Source organism: Plodia interpunctella, chromosome 5 (genome assembly GCF_027563975.2).
Source record: "Plodia interpunctella isolate USDA-ARS_2022_Savannah chromosome 5, ilPloInte3.2, whole genome shotgun sequence".
Taxonomy (NCBI): Eukaryota; Metazoa; Arthropoda; class Insecta; order Lepidoptera; family Pyralidae; genus Plodia; species Plodia interpunctella.
The window spans coordinates 6,444,893-6,465,462 of NC_071298.1; the positions used below are offsets into that span (position 1 = coordinate 6,444,893).

Consider the following 20,570-nt stretch of genomic DNA (forward strand, 5'->3'; position numbering starts at 1 on the left):
TCTATATATAAAAATAATAATGTGAATATTTCCATCATTTTATTCAGGACAGATATGATTTTCTACAAAGTTTGCATCCATATCACTCTTATTAATGTCTACATTCGTTACCTCAGTCATTCGTAACATTAATATGATATACAAATATATATGTTTGACAAAATATATGTTATATAATATACAAGAGAAGGTAAATCAAAGTTAATATTACTAAAACAGTGGATTTCATTGATGAAGGACAGAAATAAAAATAAAAATGTACTAACCGTAATGACGAACATTCACTTAGTCATCTGTAGTCTGTACACTAAAGTATAGTCTAGATAATCGTAAAACTGTCATAGGATTTTAACACTTAATGCAGTATTTGTTTAGGCTGCTTCGAGGGCGACGCTCCAGGTAACCGACTGTCCCCTGCTCTCTTCACTCCTCCAGTCTTTATATCTGCAAATAAAAAGTTTACCATTATAATAATTCTAACAGAGTCTGAAATTATGACACATGCCAATTAGAAATGCGAACATATGTGAAGATGTTTGCAAAAACGACGAAATAACCATTGAAAAAAATATTACAAGATATAAATTTTTTTTCATCACCATACAATTTATATGACCCTCGGGGTATGGCCTTGTCACGGCTTTATATACCATTGACCAAACACCTTGTATATCCTATCAAACTATTACTGGTTGATTGGAAGAGATTCCTTCATGGGATAAGTCCGTCATTGTATATTCTTTTTTATTGTGTATGTTCTTTCAGTAGCCTTCCTAGTTCAATGCTACTTACATATAATTTTTTGAGGATATATGTATGTATGTACGTTTGTTACAATTTCACGCAAAATCTACTAGACGGATTGTTAGGTTATATTCTACCTGTGTGGTTAGAATATAACTTGGAATAACACATAAGGCACTTTTTATCCCTAAATTCCCACGAAAGCGAAGCCCCGGGGCGCAGCTGGTAAGATATAAAGAAACAAGAATGGGTTACCTTGCAACCACCTGACTTGCGTGGCGGGCCCGTATCCCTTCTCGTTGCGCGCGGCGATGCGGAATATGATCGCGGGCTTTGTGCTCGAGTCCACGTGCGCAGCGCTCAGCGACGACTGCGGCACCACGCACGTATTCGCTTTCCCGCAGTACACCCGCACGAATGCCAGCTGAGATTTTGCTACTTCCTGTAATTACAATTAAATTAAAGTAATTATAGAAGTGAAAAGTGCTACACTATGAAATTCAGACAAATCAGATTGGACAAATTTTTACGAAATTTGATAAACGGGTAGAATACTACCTGAAATAGCACACAGAGTACATTTTATCTTGAAATTACACAGTTACTATTAAAAATAAATGACATTTTAGCTTTTACTGCCATTTAACAGAAAGTTGTTTGATCCTAATTGAATGCGTGAGAAATTTTTACCGTCCAGAAGTTCCCTTGTAGGGAGCCGATCCTGGATCCACCATCCTGCTCACGCTAATAATGCATTGTTATGGAAACTGAAGCGACGTGGAAAATTTCAACTTTGACAAATATGCAAACATCGGGACAGGTAAAACTACCCGTCGTGCAGTACTAGGACAATATATATGCATACATAGGACAATGAAAAAATAATAAGTTCCAATGTGTTTATAATTTTAATATTTTTTTCACGCGACAGAGACAGTCGGTTTAGACAATCGGCGGCAATCTTATCTATCAATATAGATAAGATTGCCGCCGATTGTCTTTAACGACTAAAAATGTGTTTATAATACAGTTATTTTCATTACCACTACATGCTAGTTTTAATTTATTATCGATCAACTTATATTAATTAATTTGTATTTTAATATAATAATTTTTGAATTGAATTTATATACTAAATAGCGTCTAAGACTTTTTACTAACATAATATGGTTTTCTTTCGACCGAAATAAATGATTATTATTATTATGTATTAAAAATTCACGGCACTAAGTCTGGTCATTTGAGAGGCTTGCGTGGGGATGTGGATCCAATACGTAGAGGCCCGTTGATGTTGTGTAGGTCTCCCGCCAAAAACCACTCGCGGATATAAGAATAAAATGATATGCCCATGAGCAGGTCTCGGCGGGAGTGTGAAATATTGCAGAATAATGGATAGAAGTTATTGGTCTATAGAATGAAATTTGGATGGACTTAGAATGGGCTATTGCAAAGAGTTCGGTCACCTGCCATAATCATGATAACTGACTATTCAGTGGCAGGTGGTTGGCTCGCCGCTCGCTGGATGGGCCCGTCAATTCAGTCGCCGCGATTGGCGACAAAAGGGCAACATTGACGTGGGCGGCTAAGGGTATAGAGAGGCGAGTGTGCGTTAAAAATAAAATATTATCGCACAAACCTTGGGCTGCGTGTTGGAGCGCACGGCGAGGTAGACGGAGTACTCGAAGATGCCCTCCGCGGCGACCTGCGGCGGCTCCCACGACAGGTGCGCGCCCTCCACTGACTTGGAGATCTTGATCGCCGACGGCGCGCCCGGGAACCCCGGCAGGCACGTCTTGAACGCAGACTCCTGAATCGACCAGTTGCATGTCATGTCTAATCTCATACTTATTTCCATGTCTCAAAAACATTTTAAGCTTGTATGTGGGCTCAAGTGACGTCATAAATGTTGGAGTCAAAAAAGTTTTAGATAAGTGACATTTGATTATATTATTTCATCATATGTGATGACTGTCTCCGTTATTCACAAAAAAGTTTCTGTCAATTCCGAATATTATAAAGTGTGACAGTGACAATTTTAACCGGCTTGTGTCCGAATCCTATGAATAGACTTCCATGCCAGCCAAGGTAGAAGAGATCCAGGCTCGCTCGATCAGTACTCTAAGGGCTACCTAAGTAATATATGGAAGACTCACTTCGCTGAACTCGCCCCGACCACAGGAGTTGATGGCCGCGATGCGGAACTTGTACGCTGTACCGTGCTCCAGCGGCGTGGTCGGCAGCCCCGCCAGCTCCGGCAGTGTGTCCAGCGACAGCGTCGACAGGTCCACGTTCGGATCCGATATGTAGTTTTGTACCTATTCAAATTTGTTACAATTATATGATAATTAAATTAAGAAACCCTTGAGTCTGAAGTTGCTGGCATCTATACAAAACAGCTGATGAATTCCAAACGGCTTAACACCAATTTTCCTAACATAGCTGTTCTCAGCTATGTTAGGAAAATTGGTGTTGATTAAATAATCTTATAAAAAAACTAAATCAAAATTTGTTCAGCTGTGAGACTGCTACGATGGCATGGACAGACATACAGATAGACATATTATACTTATAATAGAAAGATGGCATGGCTTCTGTAGTCTGTAGTCAAAAATGTTAGCTTCTATTTATTTACTCATGTTCACATCTTATACATGAACAATGAATAGTCAGTTCCCTATACCAACGGGACTGACTCACAGTCTCATAATAAAACCGCGTCAGCGTTTTTATTGTCGTTAAACTGCTTTGCGTGTGAAAAACACGCAAAGCATTGATCCCGGATTGATTATATCTCATCTCAAGAAAAAAAGTAAACATACCGTAAAAGTTGTACCCTTCACGATGCCCACGGTGTACCAAGTGTCCTCATCATTTTGCTGTTTTTGTTCTTCAGACTCATTCTGAAAGAAATTAGGTCTTTTAATAAACGATAAACAGACAAACTAACATTAAAGCGCCGATAATGCTACGTCGGCGGGCGGCAGCGGCGGCGCGCCGTTGTGTTATCTATGTTTGTGGTAGTGTTGTGGGAACTAGTTACCTGTTCGTGGTGGTGGTGCAGCGCAGCGCTGGCGAGGGTGGCGAGCGCGTGTGCTGCGTCGGCGGGCGGCAGCGGCGGCGCGCCGTTGCCGCCCGAGCTGCTGACGCCGTCCGCGTCGGCCGCGGCCTCCTCCGCCGCCACCGACGACGACACGCCGCCCGCGCCGCCCTCCTCGCCTGCCACAATCCATGAGATCGTACAAAAGAAGTTCCGTGGCAAATTTGGTATGGATGTAGTTAAAGACCCCGTTCAAAATAGCCTATTTCTTTTTCAAGAATCAACCCCCAAAATAAATAACTATAATGAGGGGTGAAAGTTTGTATGAAAATCAAGTCTATTCCGCGTTCGCAGAGATAATCACGCGGGCGAAGCAACGGGCAAAAGCTAGTTTATAAATACATAGGTTTTGTGTAAGTTCTTAGTACTTATGTATACTATATAAGTAATGTGTCCATTAATGTTATATTGTATTCACCCTGCAATATAGTAGGTGACAGGAGCGCCGAACCGTTAGCAGTCATAGTGAGCAGCGGCATGGACTCGCTGACTGTAGGCATGGTGTCGGCGGCGCCCTCCATTTCTGACGTGTCCGCGTCTCCAAACCTGGAGGACAGGAAATTCAGATACCTATTGCAGTTTAATATTGAATGCATCAAGTTGATCGTAAAGCGGCCGACACACAAATTTGACGCAACTCGGATACATGCAGAGAAAATTAGTTTTCTAGCACCAAAAAAGTGGTTAATAACTAAATGGTTAGTAAAACAAAATAAAAGGACAAAAATTGTTTAGCTTTCTTTAAAAATTATAACCATAACTCCAGCAATTAAATTATGTGCCGTCATATAAAAAATGCGAGTTTGCATACCAAACACCAAAATCGATACATTTTCTAATACCAGAACAATGCATCAGCTATTTGTGTGTCGGCATTAAACAAAAAACTACAAACTCATTGGCATGCTGTTGTTGGGGGGTCATGGAGAAAGAATGCAGTACGGCCGGCCCGTTCGCTGTAGAGGATATAAGGGCGGCTTCGGTCTGCCCACTGCTGGTAATGTCAGCACCACCTTCCGCAGTACTTGAGCTGTATAAAACATTTATTTATGCAACAACTGTTCAGAACGAGTATGTAATTTGTCCTAATACAGAGAGTGATAGGAAAAAACTAAAACTGGAACATTAATCCCCTATAGATTCATGATAATGAAAATTCGATTGTCAGTAAGAAATTTAATGAGAATCAATCATGGTAGAAACGACCAAGATTCCTTTCTATATTTATGTCTCAATCGCCTAAAGAAAGTATTTTTCTTATAAACACCTATATTGTCAGTACGACATTAGCAATTATAACCAAGTCTTTTCAATGAAAAAATATAAATATGAATAAATTTTAAGACATTTATGACTGTTCCTTTACTCCTGATTACAAAACTCATTCAAAACATTACTAAAACAAACAAGGATAATGTGAGATGTTCCTGATACTATTGAATCTCAATTTCACCAACAAGCCCGCCATACATATATGTGGCCTTCGAGTTTCGCAACTCTTGGCTCTATCTACTCAAACTGTATATGTAAGTTGTTCCTGCCCCAACATGCAATTACCAGTATACATGTATGAAACAAGGTACCTTATCCCTGTACTAAGCACTTGAGCTGCACTGCTGATATCATTAACGTCATCGCTGCTGGCGACGCCTTCACCACCACCCATATCTTCATCCATAGTACTTGATTCATCTGTCAAGGTACATATAGCATTATTATTATAATGATAAACATATGATATTGCTAGAACTTTGTTGTTTGTAAAACATGAAAATAGTAAGACATTAATTTCAGCATCAAGACATTCTGATTTGATCAGCATTGTTTTTGTTTCTGATGACATCGACTAATCCATACTTAATATTATAAAGAGAAACTATTTATATTTTTGTTTACATACACTCAAAAACTACTGGACCGATTTTAATGAAATTCAGCACAGAGATAGAGGAAATGTTCAAGAGTAACAGTGGGGTCTTTTTTTGTTAGTGATATAGAAAATAATCAGCAGTATGGTTTTACATTGTTCAAAATATTGCAAATATATGAAATTGATAAAGCAGAAGTGGAATGTTTTCCATGCAGAAATAAATTTACCAAAAATAATAGGTCTTACCATCCTGTGCAATTGGTGCACCATCACCCTCACCACTATCTATGGGCATTGCAGAACTTATAGATTGGTCTGGAGATTCTTCTGCAGCGCCTTCTACACCCTCAGTCTCGTCCAAACCCTGCTCTTTTATGAGGGGGTCTAAAGGATTATCGGTGTCCTGCGGTGAATTGTCTTCAGTGGCGGCCTGATTAATAATTATTATTTTAATAAAAACCAAATAGAAAAGATATGTATTTTATGACCATAAAGCTTTTGTCTGTTTGTCCTTTGCTGTATAAAATACATGTTAAATTCCGTTTTCAAGCAGAGACAGGCAATCGTTTTTAGAAATATGTATGCTTTCCATTAAATTTTTATTTTGATTTGAAATTTTAAATATGTGTTAATAAATATGTTATATTCAGTATCAATGAAATACTATAAATAGTATTTGTGTGAACATACTGGTGTTGACAAACAGTTGTCCCCAATGTAAGCTGACTCGTCGGCTACTGTTCCAGCTGTTGTTTCATCTATGTCCATTTCTTCCTCTGCATTCGCTGAAAAAGCAAATAATCTACTCATAAAAATTAGGCAAATGTTCACAATGTAAAGGGGTGTATACATGAAGTAATCATGATTATTACAGCAAATTTTTGTTCTTAACAAATTAATTTCTTACTTCCTTATAATAAGCTCAAAAATAATGACATCATTATAATTTTAATAAAATTATTATATTTAGGAGTGTTCCTCAGAGCATATTGCTGCTATGGCCGCATTACAATTTTCCAAATTTTAACAAAGACAAAAATTTGTTTTACTCTCTGACTTTAACTTTATCTATAAATGGTAATGTCAATTTGAATGGAATGATTGATTTTGGAAATGACGCATTACTCAAACCACTCTAAGAACCACCTTAAGACACATTTGACATTGTATGCATGCCACCACTAGTACATATGTCCCATCACTGTATAATCTTAACACTGTATGGTGTGTGAAACTAAAAAAAGTGAAATGTAACCCAACACTAATCATGCATCAGTTGAGAAGTAAGCACTAGAATAATGCAGCAATACAAATACAGGTAAAAAGTGAGCCATCACCAATAAATAGGTACTGCAATTATAATAAATACATAGACAACTATTTATTAAAGTTTAACGAATACTTTGGAAGTTTAGCCCAATGAAACCCAAAAACACCAATAACCTTTCCACATGTTTACAAAAATGATCATGATAAAAAGTTGATAGCACCCTATTACCTTGTTCAGCAGAGGGTTGGTCCTCAACTTCTCCCAGCACACCAGGCTCAACGTCCAAAGCATCACTGCTGCTTGTGGGAGCTCCCCCATTTTCCACTACATATAAGTTTGAATTCATTTACTTTCTACTAACTTTGACAACTAATAAAAGGATAGAAATATACATCTGTACATTAATTAGTATAACAATCTGCTTAAAACCAATTCTACTTTACATATTATGAAGGATAAAAGGTGCCGCATGAAGAAGTAGCAATGCACCATAGCAAATTTTATCAAAAAAAACCCTTTAATAAATTTGTGAAGTTCATACCTGAATCTTCGGCAGTAACCGCCTCAGAATCATGACTTGTAATATTATTTTCATCTATTTCGCCTATAGCATCTGTTGAATGGCTTTCGGCTAATGCGGAAACTTCCCCGCCATCAGCCGACATATCACCATGAATAGCGGAGTCTGAATCCATATTAGGAAAATCAGTAAAACACGATTACAATAACAACAAATATTGAAATTGAACAAGAAATTAAGGCAAATCAATTATCATTTTATCAAAATTTCGCTAAAATTCTAATATTTTTGACAGGACAACTGTAACAATCAACCATAGTGCCAAGTTGGCGTCATTTCTTTTTTTTTTATTATGTCTATGGTATGGTACAATGAATGCTCTTCGTTCATAGAAAATGTTCCTACCACACGTTTTTTTTTCCTTTCTCCAAACGGAAAAATATAGCGTCAAGTTTAGTAAGTTTTCCTCAGTAAGAAAACCTAATAACGTCATACAAATGCACCACACTGTCCACACTTGATCATTTCCGCGTATCAGATCTCCGTCGTGTGACATCGACGCGTATCATATTTGCTAGTGTCGACGCAAAATGATCGCGATCTTGATGCATACACTACGTATCATTATACAACCCGATCGCTATATAACCGCGTATCTGATATTCGTGTCGTATCGGATACGCGTATCATGATCGGTATAATGATCTTGTGTGACGCATTTTGATATCGCCGTATCATGACACACCGGTGTCATTATACGGCTATATTATTTGATACGTGATACGCCACCGTCCATCTCGAAGGGGTTTTCCCCGATCCCCGTGAATGCAAACCGATCCGACAAGTTTGCATTCACGTGTACGTGCAGTGTGAGCGCACACACGTGATTGGCGAGACGATACGCGATCAAGATACAGTACCTATCATAAGTGGACGTGATTTTTGGCCGAACTGTGAATCACAAGATAAAAGATACTATGTGGTCAAAATGGGCATCCACACTTAGGATACGCATACTCGATACGATACACCTGATACGGATACGATTACTTGATACAAATGTGGACCCAGCTCAAAAGATGAAATTACATTTTAGCTCGGTTGTCGGGTCACCGCACAGAATAATAAACACGCTCGGAATAATAAAATATTACGCAAAGCTCAGCGCAGATGGCGCTACTGGTATAACTAAGGTATACAAACATTGCCAAAGGAGGCAAAAAGCGCTAATTTTCAATGTTGTTGCAGATTTACGACCGAAAATACCTTCGATGCAATCGTGGTGCGAGTTTAAAGGAAAAAGGAAGGATTTAGTGGATTATCCTGAAAATAATAACACTATTTTAGGTTATGTTCTGCATTATTTGGTCAACTGTGGTCATAAACTGATATAAACTTGATTTTGACTGAAGATCTTACCTGTAGAAGTCCGTATTTTAATAAGTGTTCACGTGTGAAGTGTTCCGAGCTTCTTTTCGACCGTTTATTGGCTCGAAAATTTTACAGCGTGAGACTTATCCCATAGTTTTTGAAGTTTTTTATCTTGTGTTTTGTATTAGTGTTGTACTCTGGCGGGATAAATGCGCCGTAATACTCCCTATTGCTTGATAAATGTAAAATTCGTATATGTTGACAAGGGCCTCTCCATAATGATCTATTCTCTAAGACGACCACACATTTGAGTGTCATAAAAAGAGTGTCAACGTCATATTATTATGTGTCTAATCGTTAAAATTGTTTTGATAGGTACCTATATTTTTATTTTACTTTCCTTCGTTTTCATAGTGAAAATTCCGTATAATATTGAGAGCTCATATATATAAGAATTGCCCTGACGAATTAGTGTACTTATAAAAGCCACTATAAGAAATTTTATTATGTCTAATGTTAAAAATACTGAAAAGCCCGGTGATGGACTGCGTTCAATGAAATCGAGTACAGCATTTAGAGTGATTAATTTTGAGCTGTATGCAAAACCTGTAAGAATTTTTGCTTTGATAGGGTATTTTATTAAGGCACACATTTCCTTCTTTTTCATTACTTAAAATCGCCTAATATTCTGCTCACCTTATTGGTAGGTACTGTTCTAAATATTACTTTCAATAACTAATATTACTGATTTTTTTAATTTCAGAATATTGTGATTATGAGCATAGGGCTCACATGTTTTGGAATGGCTTTAGGCTATATTGCATACATGAGGAATAAATATGAATCCATGGGTTATTATGCTGCTGTAGACAAGGATGGTAAAGAAGTATTTGAGAAAAAGAAATCAAAATGGGACTAGTTATTTTTCAAACTGTTGTTATTTATTAAATGATAAATCCAAGACAAACATTTCACATAAGCTGAAGTTATGAAACTAGTATCTGTATCAGACAAAATATGTTTGTATTTTTAGAGAGTAGATCTAATTCATATAAAAGCATATGTTCTCATTTGAATTTAATAAAACTTAGTCGTAATATATGTTTGTTTTGCATTAGCCAATATTTTCCTGTAACTTATTACAGGTTACTTGTAAATAAATATTATAAGACAATTGCTTTCATGTTATTTCATTTCTACACAAATACGTTATTTTTCAATGTACAAAATTATACTTCTAGTAATAGAGGTACCTACGGTATTTTCACAAATAGCATACATGAATAACGCATTAATTTTTAATAACATGGAAATTTTGCAACTATGTGCTTCCATTGTGCCTCCCCTTGTATAGCCATTGTGTAGTAGCCAGGGGTAACAATCTCAATACATTGAGACTGGAAATCGTTCAAGTAATAAACCAAACAATTTGCATAGGTCTGTTGGACCGAACAAGCTTGTGAAATCAATGGTATTCTTAAATTATTGGAATTATAATATAGTATTTCTATGACAGACTAAGAGATGGCGCAAGCGTGTTAAAATATAACAAAATAAGAAAGTATCCTGTATAATGGAAAACATTATATTTTACTGACTTCGCTACTCGGCTGCTTTATAATGACAATAGTATGGTACTAGAAAAAAATATTACCACATTGGTAGTTTTGTTTTTACTCTAATCTTAAATAATTAAATGATAATTATTCAAAAATAGACTTAAGCTTCTAGTTTTTAATATTATTTTAGTCATATTTAAATAATGTGCTACTGTTCTTGACATTTTTAGGGCCGTTCATCAAAAAGAACATAATAAATAATAAAGGTATTAGACGTGATAGTACAAATTATAATTCAGTATGGCAACAGTTTTAACAGCCGGATCAGCCGGCCGGCGAATTGACAACAAATGGCGGTGGCGGTGTTTTTTCATATTATTATCATTCATACGTTGTCGTTGCTGACAATTTGTGAATTCTGTCCACAATTAACTTGCTTTGTGCTGTGCTACCTGCCTGTGATTCCGTTGAGTTGAGTTGTTTATAAGGAGTCATGGGTGCCAAAATAATAACCCAACACCCGAAAATTTCAGTAGTGCATTTACCACTCTTTTAATAAATAATATGTCCAGCATCCATGCCCCGGGCGCGAACTGCGAGAATGATTTTGGAAAAAATCTACATTCACTTATAATCACCGAAAAGGCCACTGAAAGTAAAGCCTGCGAATTTGAGAATATACCGGATATTGATATTGTTGACTTGGATCAAAAAACAGATCCACGAATATTGGGGCCACTACAATATGTAACTGGGTATTTTGTACGTAATGCGAAAAAGAAAATATTTCAATCCTGCAAGGTATGTAATAAAAATGTGTGTGGCCTCAGAACCCTTGGAATATATAAAATATATAGAATTTGCAGGTAAACAGTGGCTCTGCAGCCCAACAAAAGAAGTATTACAATGCTTTTCAGCAATACAAGATATTCAAATTGTATTAAAAAAAGTGCTTCGTATTTATAATCTTAAGCAATTTTTAAAGACCTTAATTTTAATTAATATAGATTTTGATTTTTTAAATTGTACAGAACACAAAGAAAAATTAATAGATTATATAATTGATTCTTCTTGTAATTTTTTTATATATCATTATTGCAAAAATATAAATAGAATTTTAAACGGAACTAAGCATGTAGATGATCCTGAAGATTACTTTCAAGACAAGGCTAGAGTGCAAAATAAAAAAATGTTAAAAAAACGATGAGTTGCAAGTTACAACTCATCGTTTTTTAAACATTTTTTTACAACTTGCAATGGATTTTACTGAGAAATAGTATAACATTATTACAAGCAAAATTATAATTATAACGTAACCCAGAATATTGTGTATATTTTAAAATTTAAGATTTTTCTCATTATCATGATTTAATGAGTATGTATGTGCAATGTGGTGATGATATAATTTTCCACATAAATCAGAATATGCCAATCTTCTGTTTTAATAGGTCAGACGAAACCCTTGTAGTGTATAATATGCCAATCTTCTGTTTTAATAGGTCAGACGAAACCCTTGTAGTGTATGGTCTGGTCGGTTATGAGTATAATATTTAAAAATCAAAAATAAAAACATATTTTAAGCTGCAATTGAAAAACCACTAAGATTTTGAAGTCTGGTGTGATGTTGTTATGTTTCGTAAGCATCCTGATTTATTATTATATTGAGTAAACAGTTGATAAGTAGATATTATTATTATTGTCAACCTTATGTTCATTATTTATTATACTATCAGGACAACGTATTGAACATGAATAAATTGTTTTTAATTGCTTACTTCTTATATTTTTATTATGTATTTTTTTATTGTAAACTTAATATTTTTGTTTACAATAAAGAAATCACATTTTCCGATCCCTTATAGAATAAATAACTAGGTATATGGAGTTTTACTATGTAGGTATGTATAGTACAGCTACGGTGCACATATAGAACCTATACATATATAGATTGTGGAAAAGTTGTCATGCCTTATTCATAGATGGCAGTATTTATGTGTTTCCTTTTCAAGGCGCTGAGATAGGTCTCTATTTCATTATAAATAGAAAGTACTCTGTGGTAGTAGCCCTACAATGTCATCTGTCAGATCAACATGTCACTATGATGTCACTTCACAATGGTGTGTATATGGTAGGTATGTACGTGGCAAGAAGTTCAATTTATAACATTTTTTTTATAACGTATGCAGCGCCCCCATTGAATCACAACAATCACAAAACTGATTGACAGGTCTAAAAGAAAGAAATAGCAAGTGTCACGTAAACAAAAGTTGGTTGATTGAAAATATTGAAATGAAACAAAATCAGAACAGAAACATATAAAATATTTCCGTTTTATTAAAATATTTCTACTCAAACGTACACAAGATGTTTTCCGCACTTAAAAAGCTCACAAAAATCAACGATGACCGTTGCCCTGCTCCGATGCCTATGTCTTCCTCACTACAGAAGAAGTTTTCTAGAGGGGTTCATTTCAACAGTAATTGTCTTATTTAATAAACGTTTCGTCAGAATGTAAGTATCAGTATAAGCTTGGAAATGCCAAGTTTTCACATACTTTTCTGTTTTCAGTGAAAATATTAATCAAAGGAGACAGGAATGTAGGTAAATCTTGTCTTCTCCAAAGACTGCAAGGAGGAGCTTTTATAGAAGATTATGTGCCTACGGACCAAATACAAGTAGCGCCTATACATTGGGCTTATAAAAATACAGATTATATTGTGAAAGTAAGTATGTTTATAAATATATTCAGATCTAGACAATTATTTCTGTGACAACTTAATTATCATACTTGAATAAACTTTTATCGGTTTGTGTCTTTATAAAAATATTTTTTAATTGACATGCAAAGAATCAAGACAACGCATAAACAATTGTTATCCAGTAGCTAGCTACCAATCAGGTTAAGGTATAATTTTTATTATTAGTCTTAAATGACTATTGCCTGTATATCTGTTAATCCACTCCTAAAAATTGCTTCTGTTTTAGGTAGAAGTTTGGGAAGTAGTGGACAAAGGAAGAACTAAGAAAAAAGCTCCACTAGGGCTGAAACTTGAGAACCAAGCTCCTCCCACTGTCCAAGAAGATAGCTATGAATCACCAGTGTTAGATGCCACATTTTTAGATGTTTACAAAAATGCTAATGGAGTAATTTTAATGCTAGATATAACAAAAATATGGTATGAAACTATACTAATGTGACTACAAAAAACCTTTACAGCACAAATTATTTTAACATACTTAACTAGGTATTACACTAAAAATATTAGCTTTCTATCCAAAATATGTACTCATCTGGGATCTGGGTAAAATAGTTCCAGAATGAGAGCACTATTCACCCATCTGGTGATTGTGCTGTCATCCTCAACCAGAAAATAATACTAATCCAAAATAACTTTATTGTATTTGTGATAAATGCACATGGTTTCCTTTTTTAGGACATTTGAATATGTGGTCAAGGAACTTTCTAGAGTTCCAGCAGATCTTCCAGTGGTGATCCTTGGGAACCACTGTGACATGCAGCATCATCGCCAGGTCCATCCTCACCACATAGAACAAGCACTCCATCATGCTAAACTCTCCAGGTGATTTATTTTTTTTAACTTTGTTGTTCCAAGTAAAACAAATGGTGAATTTAATACTTAAAACTATTAAATATTAACACTACTATATACACTTTTTTATAGCCTATCTTTTGTGTCCTGCTGGGCAAAGGCCTCCCGTTCTATCTTCCAAAGGTCTCTATCTTGAGCTACAAGCTACATACACATACATACTACTATATACAGGGTGTTACAATATATACCACTACTAATATATTAGTTTTCTGTAACATCCTGTATGTACAAATACAGATGATGACTAGTGACAAAAAGTTCATCTAATACCTAAGGTGAATTTTCATGTAAGAATGAAAATTGGTTTCGAGTTTGTGTACTTTAGGATCAGATTTTCTTTGGGTGGAGTATTTTACATAAATATCCTTTTTTAACTAGGGATGTCTGTCATCCATCAATTTACTCTAAAAAGGTTATTTATTTTCTATCTGAAATATTTGTACAAGTGACAAATGTAATTTTAGAACAGCACCAGTTCGTTACGCCGAGTCTTCCATGAGAAATGGTTTTGGGTTGCGCCTCTTACACAAATTCCTCAACATACCATTTCTTAAACTACAAAAAACTAGTTTATTGGAACAATTGCAACGAAATCAAAAGGATATTGAAGAGACTGAAAAAGAACTTGATAATTTTCAGGTATGTATTTTATCTTAATCAAATGATGTCAATTTCCCAGGCTCTGGTTATATTGCAAGTGAGTGTTTGTATTGGTAAAAGATGAGAAAATTATTATCAACATATTACAAAAATAGCTTTGGTGCCTGTGTCGTAGTAGCCTGTATGACTTCAAGTCATTAACTATATTTCAAATTTCAACGACATTAAATAGACTCAATGTTTTAACCATAAAAGCAGGACAAACTGAATTTCGCATTTATAATATATATTTATGTATTATATTTTTATGGATATTGAAAGTTATCATTCCCACCTTACAAATATTTTTTATTCTACAGAGCTCAGAAGAGTCGCATTATGAAACTTTTGTTGATCGCTTGGCAAACAAGAGGAGGCAAAGTAATGAAATTCGGCCAATCAACGACAGATCTCCTAGTATTGTACTCGGCGCCGGCAAACCGATTATCCCGCCTAATGTTAACCCATTGGTGAGTTGATATCCATTAGTTAGTAAGCTCATATGAGAGGTAATAAATTTACATTTACACTATCTCCATTTATCATAACTATCTATGCTAGGTTATTGTCAGTGTCATAATGTGAACTTACAGATCGGTCAGTACCGTAAGTACTGGCCGATCTTAGGCGAAGACCATACTGTATGGCTATAAAATTATATAATAAATTACCCACAAATATTAAAAACGAAATAAAAATGTCAAAATTTAATAAAATACTTAAATACCTTTTACAGAGCTATTACTCTATAAACGAATTCATAGATAAAAAAAAACATGAAGATCATATTTTATAAAATAATTTCAAGTCACAACAAATATATACCTTACATAAAAATATATATTTATATGACGAGTATAGAATATAGATATATTATGACTATAAATGTAAATGTCTATAAATATTATAATACAGAGGCGCCGAAATTCGCAATACCTGTAAAAGGTGACTAAGTTATAAGCACTAATTGTAATTACTTTAAGACCATTGTAAAACTTGGTTGGCGAATGAATAATATGAATATGACCTGCCTCCCAATCGCGCTAATAACTTCAGGAGCATCGCAATTGAACCTCATACGTTTTTACCGTTTCGGTTACATGTTTAAATCCAAGAAATTATTACCGCGATTGAAAATCTGGTCAAATATATATGGACCTATTTAAATACCCAAGATGTGAATAACGATGGCGACATCGACACGCATGTAACATCAACAAGTGTGTTATTACGCAAAGTGCACTATTTGGCTAATCTTAACCACAATCAAATAATTTCGTATCATTCATAGTTGGCACAATCGTTAAATCCGTCAAAGCCACAAAGCCCATTAGGAGAAATACAACCACAATTGAATCAGTATGTGAGTCCAGAGCTTTACAAACCGAAACATCAAGTCAGTATGGAAATGACGCCCTCACGCCCACGACATGACAGGTAACCTACACAGAAATTTGTATTTTCCTTACATACTAATTTTTGAAATACCTAAAAGCAAAACCTTGCTTTGTGATGCAAACTCTCAAAATGTCAATTCTCAGTCGATATCGTCGATAGTCGTATTCTTCATGGCTGAGTCTCGCGGTAATTACGTGGAATGAAACACACACAACGAGTTTCTTGGCACTATTGTGCCATACAGTGGTTTGCCATTGCCTTCTCCATTTCACACTCAAGTTGAGAATCAACCAGACGGGAGGTTTTCTCACAATGTTTTATTTTTCTATTTTTTATTTTAACTGTATTATATTTGCAGCGCAAAGGCAACACCGACTGGAGCAAATGTGCCCGTCTCTGGATCCGGCTTGGATGAATTCTACGCGGGAACGCTGGATAGCAGTTTTTTGGAGGATCTCGCACCTTTGCCGCACACTACTCAAGAAATAGGTTATGAAACTGACAGGTAAGGTCACAAAATCGAAGCATATTTAAAAACGTTATTATTTTGGGGTTTGTGCTTCGTACTGATCCCATAGTAGATATTGGAGAGATTTAACATGTCTTTTTCCACTAATAACAATAATATCTGCACCCGCGGTGTTACCCTGGTTTTATCATTCATTGTAATTCATAAAATAAACATATTTAATTTAATTTCATTTGCGTACTTGTGGGATTACTTTTATCCATCTGTTAATTCAAAGTATCAACCACCTCAATACCAAATTTCATAAAAATTGGCTTGTTATTTTCTTAATTTCAGTGATGATGAGAGTGTGAGAAATCCAAGAGTAACGGTCGACGAGGACGACCTAGACATCGAAGTATCTCACAGCCCACCAGACCTTGATTTTACAACTACAAGTACAATGCCAAAAACGGCCGTAAGCCAAACTATGCCAGTTTCAAGAACTGTAAACGATGTCGAATTAAATAAGTTTTTGCATAATGTTAATATTAGTAATGATGATGTGGAAGATGTAGATACATCGGCTTCTGTTTTGGATCCACGACATCGTATCTCGTTGGAGTTGGATAGCGAGTTCCCTATGTGGGCAGCTGGAGATTCTAGCGCAAGGAGGTCGCCGGAAGGTGGGTGTTATAACTATTATGAAATGCTGCGGCAAAGTTTGTTGCGCCGCCTCACCTGCGCTTTGTAAGTCAGCACTCTGCAGTAGACTATTGCTTCCAGTGTAGAAATAAATAATTTAACTACTTTATAAATTGTTGATCTTCCATAATAATCAAAAATCACATGTTACTCGTAATTATAGTAGGTGTGATTGTAGACATTAAATTCGCATTGTTTTAATGTTCAAGGTGGTGAAGATCCAGAAGTAGCAAAAGAACCGGATGTAAAGGTGAAAAATAATTTCCAAATGTTATTTTTATTTTTCACATATGCATCTCTATTGTTATTTTTTTTTAGATTTTAATGACAATTTAATTTAACAAATTTTTATTTAACTCTTCAGGTTGAGAAGAAACATAAGAAAAAGAAATCAAAAGACAAGGGCGATTACGGTGACAAATCTGACCGTAAAGACAAGAAGCACAAGAGTCGAAAATCCAAAGAAAAGAAGTCACATCCGCAGCAAGACTTGCTAGCGCCTGCTGCCGTCGGATTCTACTACGATGAGTATGACAGCATCTAGTAAATGTAAGAAACTGCTGCGATGTTCTGATTATTAAAATGAAAACGAAATATTGAAATAAGTGTATAAACTCGGATCTTCCGCGAATGTTTAGTAAACATTAAACAAAAACACATACACAAAACGTTCATATCTTTTTACACACACTTTGACAACCCTAGAAATTAAGTCGTGGATGATTTAAGAACATTTTCGCGACTCGCCCGAATTTATTTTATACGTGTTTTCCACTGGGCACGAAATTGATCGTGTAGGGCAAAAAACGCACGTTTTGCCCTGCTTGAACCCGGCTTTACCAAGTCTAATTTTAATGACAAGAATGCTTAGTACGTTTTGGTGGTGCAGAGGGCGAAGTACGGGTTTGCATTTCACTTCCACTATCGAGTCGATTCAAAGTGAGACGCAACGAACTAAGCACAGTGCGGTGTGATTGGTTAGTTGCGCCTCACTGCGAATTGACTCGATTGTGAGATGTAAACAGCAAAGTGTTGATGGTAATTATTTGAAGTATGTTTTAGGAAAGCTAGGTCGATGAAAAGGTGATCAAGGTGTAGCTTTTTTATCAGGCGACGTATCTTTTGTTTACTGTTTTGTTTCTGTATTCAAATCCTTCACGAAAATATCATAAACAAAATAGAAAATGTGAAGCAAAATTGTATCAAACGAATACAGATTTTAAATTTAAATGAATGGACCTAAGACTGATCTCTAATATATAGATAGCAGTCTAGTTATAGAAATTACATGAACAAATCGTTTCTTATTTTCCTAGAAGTGAACAAATAAAGTTAAACTATTTTGTTTACTATTGCATAATAGTTCAGATAATGCATACTTTCCATACTTATACTCAGTATATATACATGCTTAATATTATAAAAGTGAAAGTGTGTTTTATCGTCCTTCTTTTGATTGAGGAAGCTATTAGGTAATAAGGCATATGTTACCGGCCAAACCCGATTCCAGGATAAACTAGTTTTACCTAAGCTAAACTAATTCTTCCTACATGCGATAGGATAAACTAGTATAGCCTAGGCTAAACTAGTTCGTCCTAAGCCCGATAGAAAAAACCAGTTTAGCCACTAAGTTATCCTTATAGAGATACACACTCTCAGGATAAACTGGCATGACCTAGTCTAAACATTATAGAACATCTAGAAAGACAAAATAAATAGGTAAATTGAATAAAATACTATTTAATTAAAATTAATAATTTCACTAAAACGATAACGGTAAAATAATCACATTCTAACAATTAATAAAGTATTTTTAATAATATTAAAACAATAAAGTATTTTTTATATTAAAAATACTATATTTATGCTATTTCGGAGACTTAGTTTGTTGGACTAGGCTAAATGAATTTAGACCTGTTTAACCTGAGTGTGTTTATATCTATCAGGATAAACTAGTTTGGCCTAGGATAAACTATTTTTTCCTATATGCGATAGGACGAACTAGTATAGCCTAGGCTAAACCAGTTTATCCTATCGCATGTAGGAAGAATTATTTTGCCTAGACAAAACTAGTTTATCCTGGAATCGTGTTTGGCTGGTAACATATATATATATTTTACCTTCTCTACTAAACTCAGACTAAGATTTAAAATTTCAATAATGGTCAATCGTTTACATTTTACAGCGTATTTTAATTTACCTATAAAGTGCATTATATATTTGAGACTTGGGCATTTCTGGTCAGCTTATACCTCACAATCTTGCTTATACTTTTTTTTATCTTTTAAAAGCCCCATATTGTTAAGTACATATTTTTGTCATACCTACTATCTGTATTTGTAGATATGATTATTGGTTTATTAAAGTATAAAAAAATATCATTTATAATGAACGTGATGTCCGCAGCTTACTTATGTGGCAAATCAGCAAGCTTAAAAGAATACTGCACTACTTATAAAGGCTATAAATATTACAAGAGATTTTATAACTAGATAAGGAAGCGGAGTAGATTTATGCGATAATGCAATGAGTATTCAAGTTAAATTAAAATTGATGTTCATGTAGCTTTTCTAGCAGATAATATTATGAATGTGTATGGACATATACGTATCCTGCGTATGCATATTGTCTTGCGTATTAAGTTTTTTTTTTATGTTTCATAATATTATTTATTGCACAGCGCGAATCATGGTCTTGAGGAATTTCTTTCTTCTATATTAAGTACTTATTTTAGATAAAGTTTTGATACATCTATGCCCCATAATACCTTTTTTTAATGCCTTTTGTCAACTATTACATAATCGAACTAATAGAATGCGTACATAGTGATTTTATTATTTTAAAGAAAAAAAACTTTTTATTCCAAACACGTAATATTACAGCTTTTGAAGTCATTCAGCCTTAACTACAGATCCTAAACTATATATGGGGTCGTTTTATTATAAAAATATTATTGCAGGTGTAGCTAGAGATTAATTTGAGGTAGGGCAGTAGTAAAAAAAATATATAGAGACCTATATATTTTTTACTTTATTACACCCATATCAATTTGGTGAAAGGAGAAGGGCTTCCCATCTAAAAGCATAAATAATTTTGTATTTGGTATTTTTATGGGCATTGCCCCCTCCTCTAGCTACAGCCCTGTTTCTGGTCATAGGATCTATCATCAAGCTAATCAGAATACAATTGATGTTTGATTCACAAAAAAATAACTGAAGAATTTGTTGGGTACTTGTACTGTATGTATATATCTGTTACCTCAATGAAATGTATAATATGTTATATTGTTATGCTTGTTGTAAAAATAAAGTATTATCATGAAGTTTGTTTTTTTA

The 20,570-nt window shown here is 34.9% G+C and overlaps 3 protein-coding genes and 1 long non-coding RNA gene across 8 annotated transcripts; 3 read left to right on the forward strand and 1 right to left on the reverse strand.

The window, feature by feature from the left end:
- Positions 1 to 22: 22 nt before the first annotated feature.
- LOC128669824 (host cell factor-like) lies at positions 23 to 7,835 on the reverse strand. 4 transcript variants are annotated; one of them, XM_053744965.2, is made up of 13 exons: positions 7,523 to 7,835; positions 7,210 to 7,305; positions 6,402 to 6,496; positions 5,958 to 6,141; positions 5,425 to 5,533; positions 4,737 to 4,871; positions 4,260 to 4,387; positions 3,785 to 3,960; positions 3,564 to 3,644; positions 2,898 to 3,059; positions 2,381 to 2,551; positions 1,000 to 1,186; positions 23 to 444 (listed from the first exon to the last, which is right to left on the reverse strand). In XM_053744965.2, the coding sequence occupies exons 1-13, from the start codon at positions 7,674 to 7,676 to the stop codon at positions 356 to 358; spliced, it is 1,767 nt and encodes a 588-aa protein (XP_053600940.1). In that variant the 5' UTR covers positions 7,677 to 7,835; the 3' UTR covers positions 23 to 355. The 4 variants fall into 4 exon arrangements, with proteins under 4 accessions (XP_053600940.1, XP_053600939.1, XP_053600941.1 ...); XM_053744964.2 differs by having other exon boundaries at positions 4,260 to 4,411; XM_053744966.2 differs by lacking the exon at positions 7,210 to 7,305 and having other exon boundaries at positions 4,260 to 4,411.
- A 1,392-nt stretch (positions 7,836 to 9,227) lies between these two features.
- On the forward strand, positions 9,228 to 10,051 carry LOC128669998 (uncharacterized protein). Its single transcript, XM_053745311.2, has 2 exons — positions 9,228 to 9,480; positions 9,636 to 10,051. Exons 1-2 carry the CDS (start codon positions 9,379 to 9,381, stop codon positions 9,789 to 9,791), a joined length of 258 nt encoding a protein of 85 aa, XP_053601286.1. The 5' UTR covers positions 9,228 to 9,378; the 3' UTR covers positions 9,792 to 10,051.
- A 196-nt stretch (positions 10,052 to 10,247) lies between these two features.
- Positions 10,248 to 12,205, forward strand: LOC128669999 (uncharacterized). Its single transcript, XR_008404715.1, has 2 exons — positions 10,248 to 11,879; positions 11,931 to 12,205. It is a non-coding gene; the product is annotated as an uncharacterized LOC128669999 (long non-coding RNA).
- A 337-nt stretch (positions 12,206 to 12,542) lies between these two features.
- Positions 12,543 to 20,557, forward strand: LOC128669995 (rab-like protein 6). Of its 2 annotated transcripts, XM_053745304.1 has the most exons (11): positions 12,543 to 12,907; positions 13,000 to 13,154; positions 13,417 to 13,607; positions 13,866 to 14,012; positions 14,510 to 14,684; positions 15,005 to 15,154; positions 15,976 to 16,121; positions 16,441 to 16,587; positions 16,888 to 17,216; positions 17,445 to 17,485; positions 17,600 to 20,557. In XM_053745304.1, the coding sequence occupies exons 1-11, from the start codon at positions 12,796 to 12,798 to the stop codon at positions 17,777 to 17,779; spliced, it is 1,773 nt and encodes a 590-aa protein (XP_053601279.1). In that variant the 5' UTR covers positions 12,543 to 12,795; the 3' UTR covers positions 17,780 to 20,557. The 2 variants fall into 2 exon arrangements, with proteins under 2 accessions (XP_053601279.1, XP_053601280.1); XM_053745305.1 differs by lacking the exon at positions 17,445 to 17,485 and having other exon boundaries at positions 12,577 to 12,907; positions 17,600 to 17,738.
- Positions 20,558 to 20,570: the final 13 nt, after the last annotated feature.

What these genes read in the sequence shown, in the direction of transcription:
- LOC128669824 (XM_053744964.2), bottom strand. Translation starts at nt 7,676, where the DNA reads ATGGATTCAGACTCCGCTATTCATGGTGATATGTCGGCTGATGGCGGG. An exon ending in TGAAGGGTACAACTTTTACG is followed by an intron (nt 3,060 to 3,563) that starts GTATGTTTACTT and finishes AAATTTGAATAG; the next exon opens with GTACAAAACTACATATCGGA. An exon ending in GCTCCAACACGCAGCCCAAG is followed by an intron (nt 1,187 to 2,380) that starts GTTTGTGCGATA and finishes TTGTAATTACAG; the next exon opens with GAAGTAGCAAAATCTCAGCT.
- LOC128669995 (XM_053745304.1), top strand. Translation starts at nt 12,796, where the DNA reads ATGTTTTCCGCACTTAAAAAGCTCACAAAAATCAACGATGACCGTTGC. An exon ending in AAGAACTTGATAATTTTCAG is followed by an intron (nt 14,685 to 15,004) that starts GTATGTATTTTA and finishes TTTATTCTACAG; the next exon opens with AGCTCAGAAGAGTCGCATTA. An exon ending in TCACGCCCACGACATGACAG is followed by an intron (nt 16,122 to 16,440) that starts GTAACCTACACA and finishes TTATATTTGCAG; the next exon opens with CGCAAAGGCAACACCGACTG.
- LOC128669998 (XM_053745311.2), top strand. Translation starts at nt 9,379, where the DNA reads ATGTCTAATGTTAAAAATACTGAAAAGCCCGGTGATGGACTGCGTTCA. An exon ending in TTGAGCTGTATGCAAAACCT is followed by an intron (nt 9,481 to 9,635) that starts GTAAGAATTTTT and finishes TTTTAATTTCAG; the next exon opens with AATATTGTGATTATGAGCAT.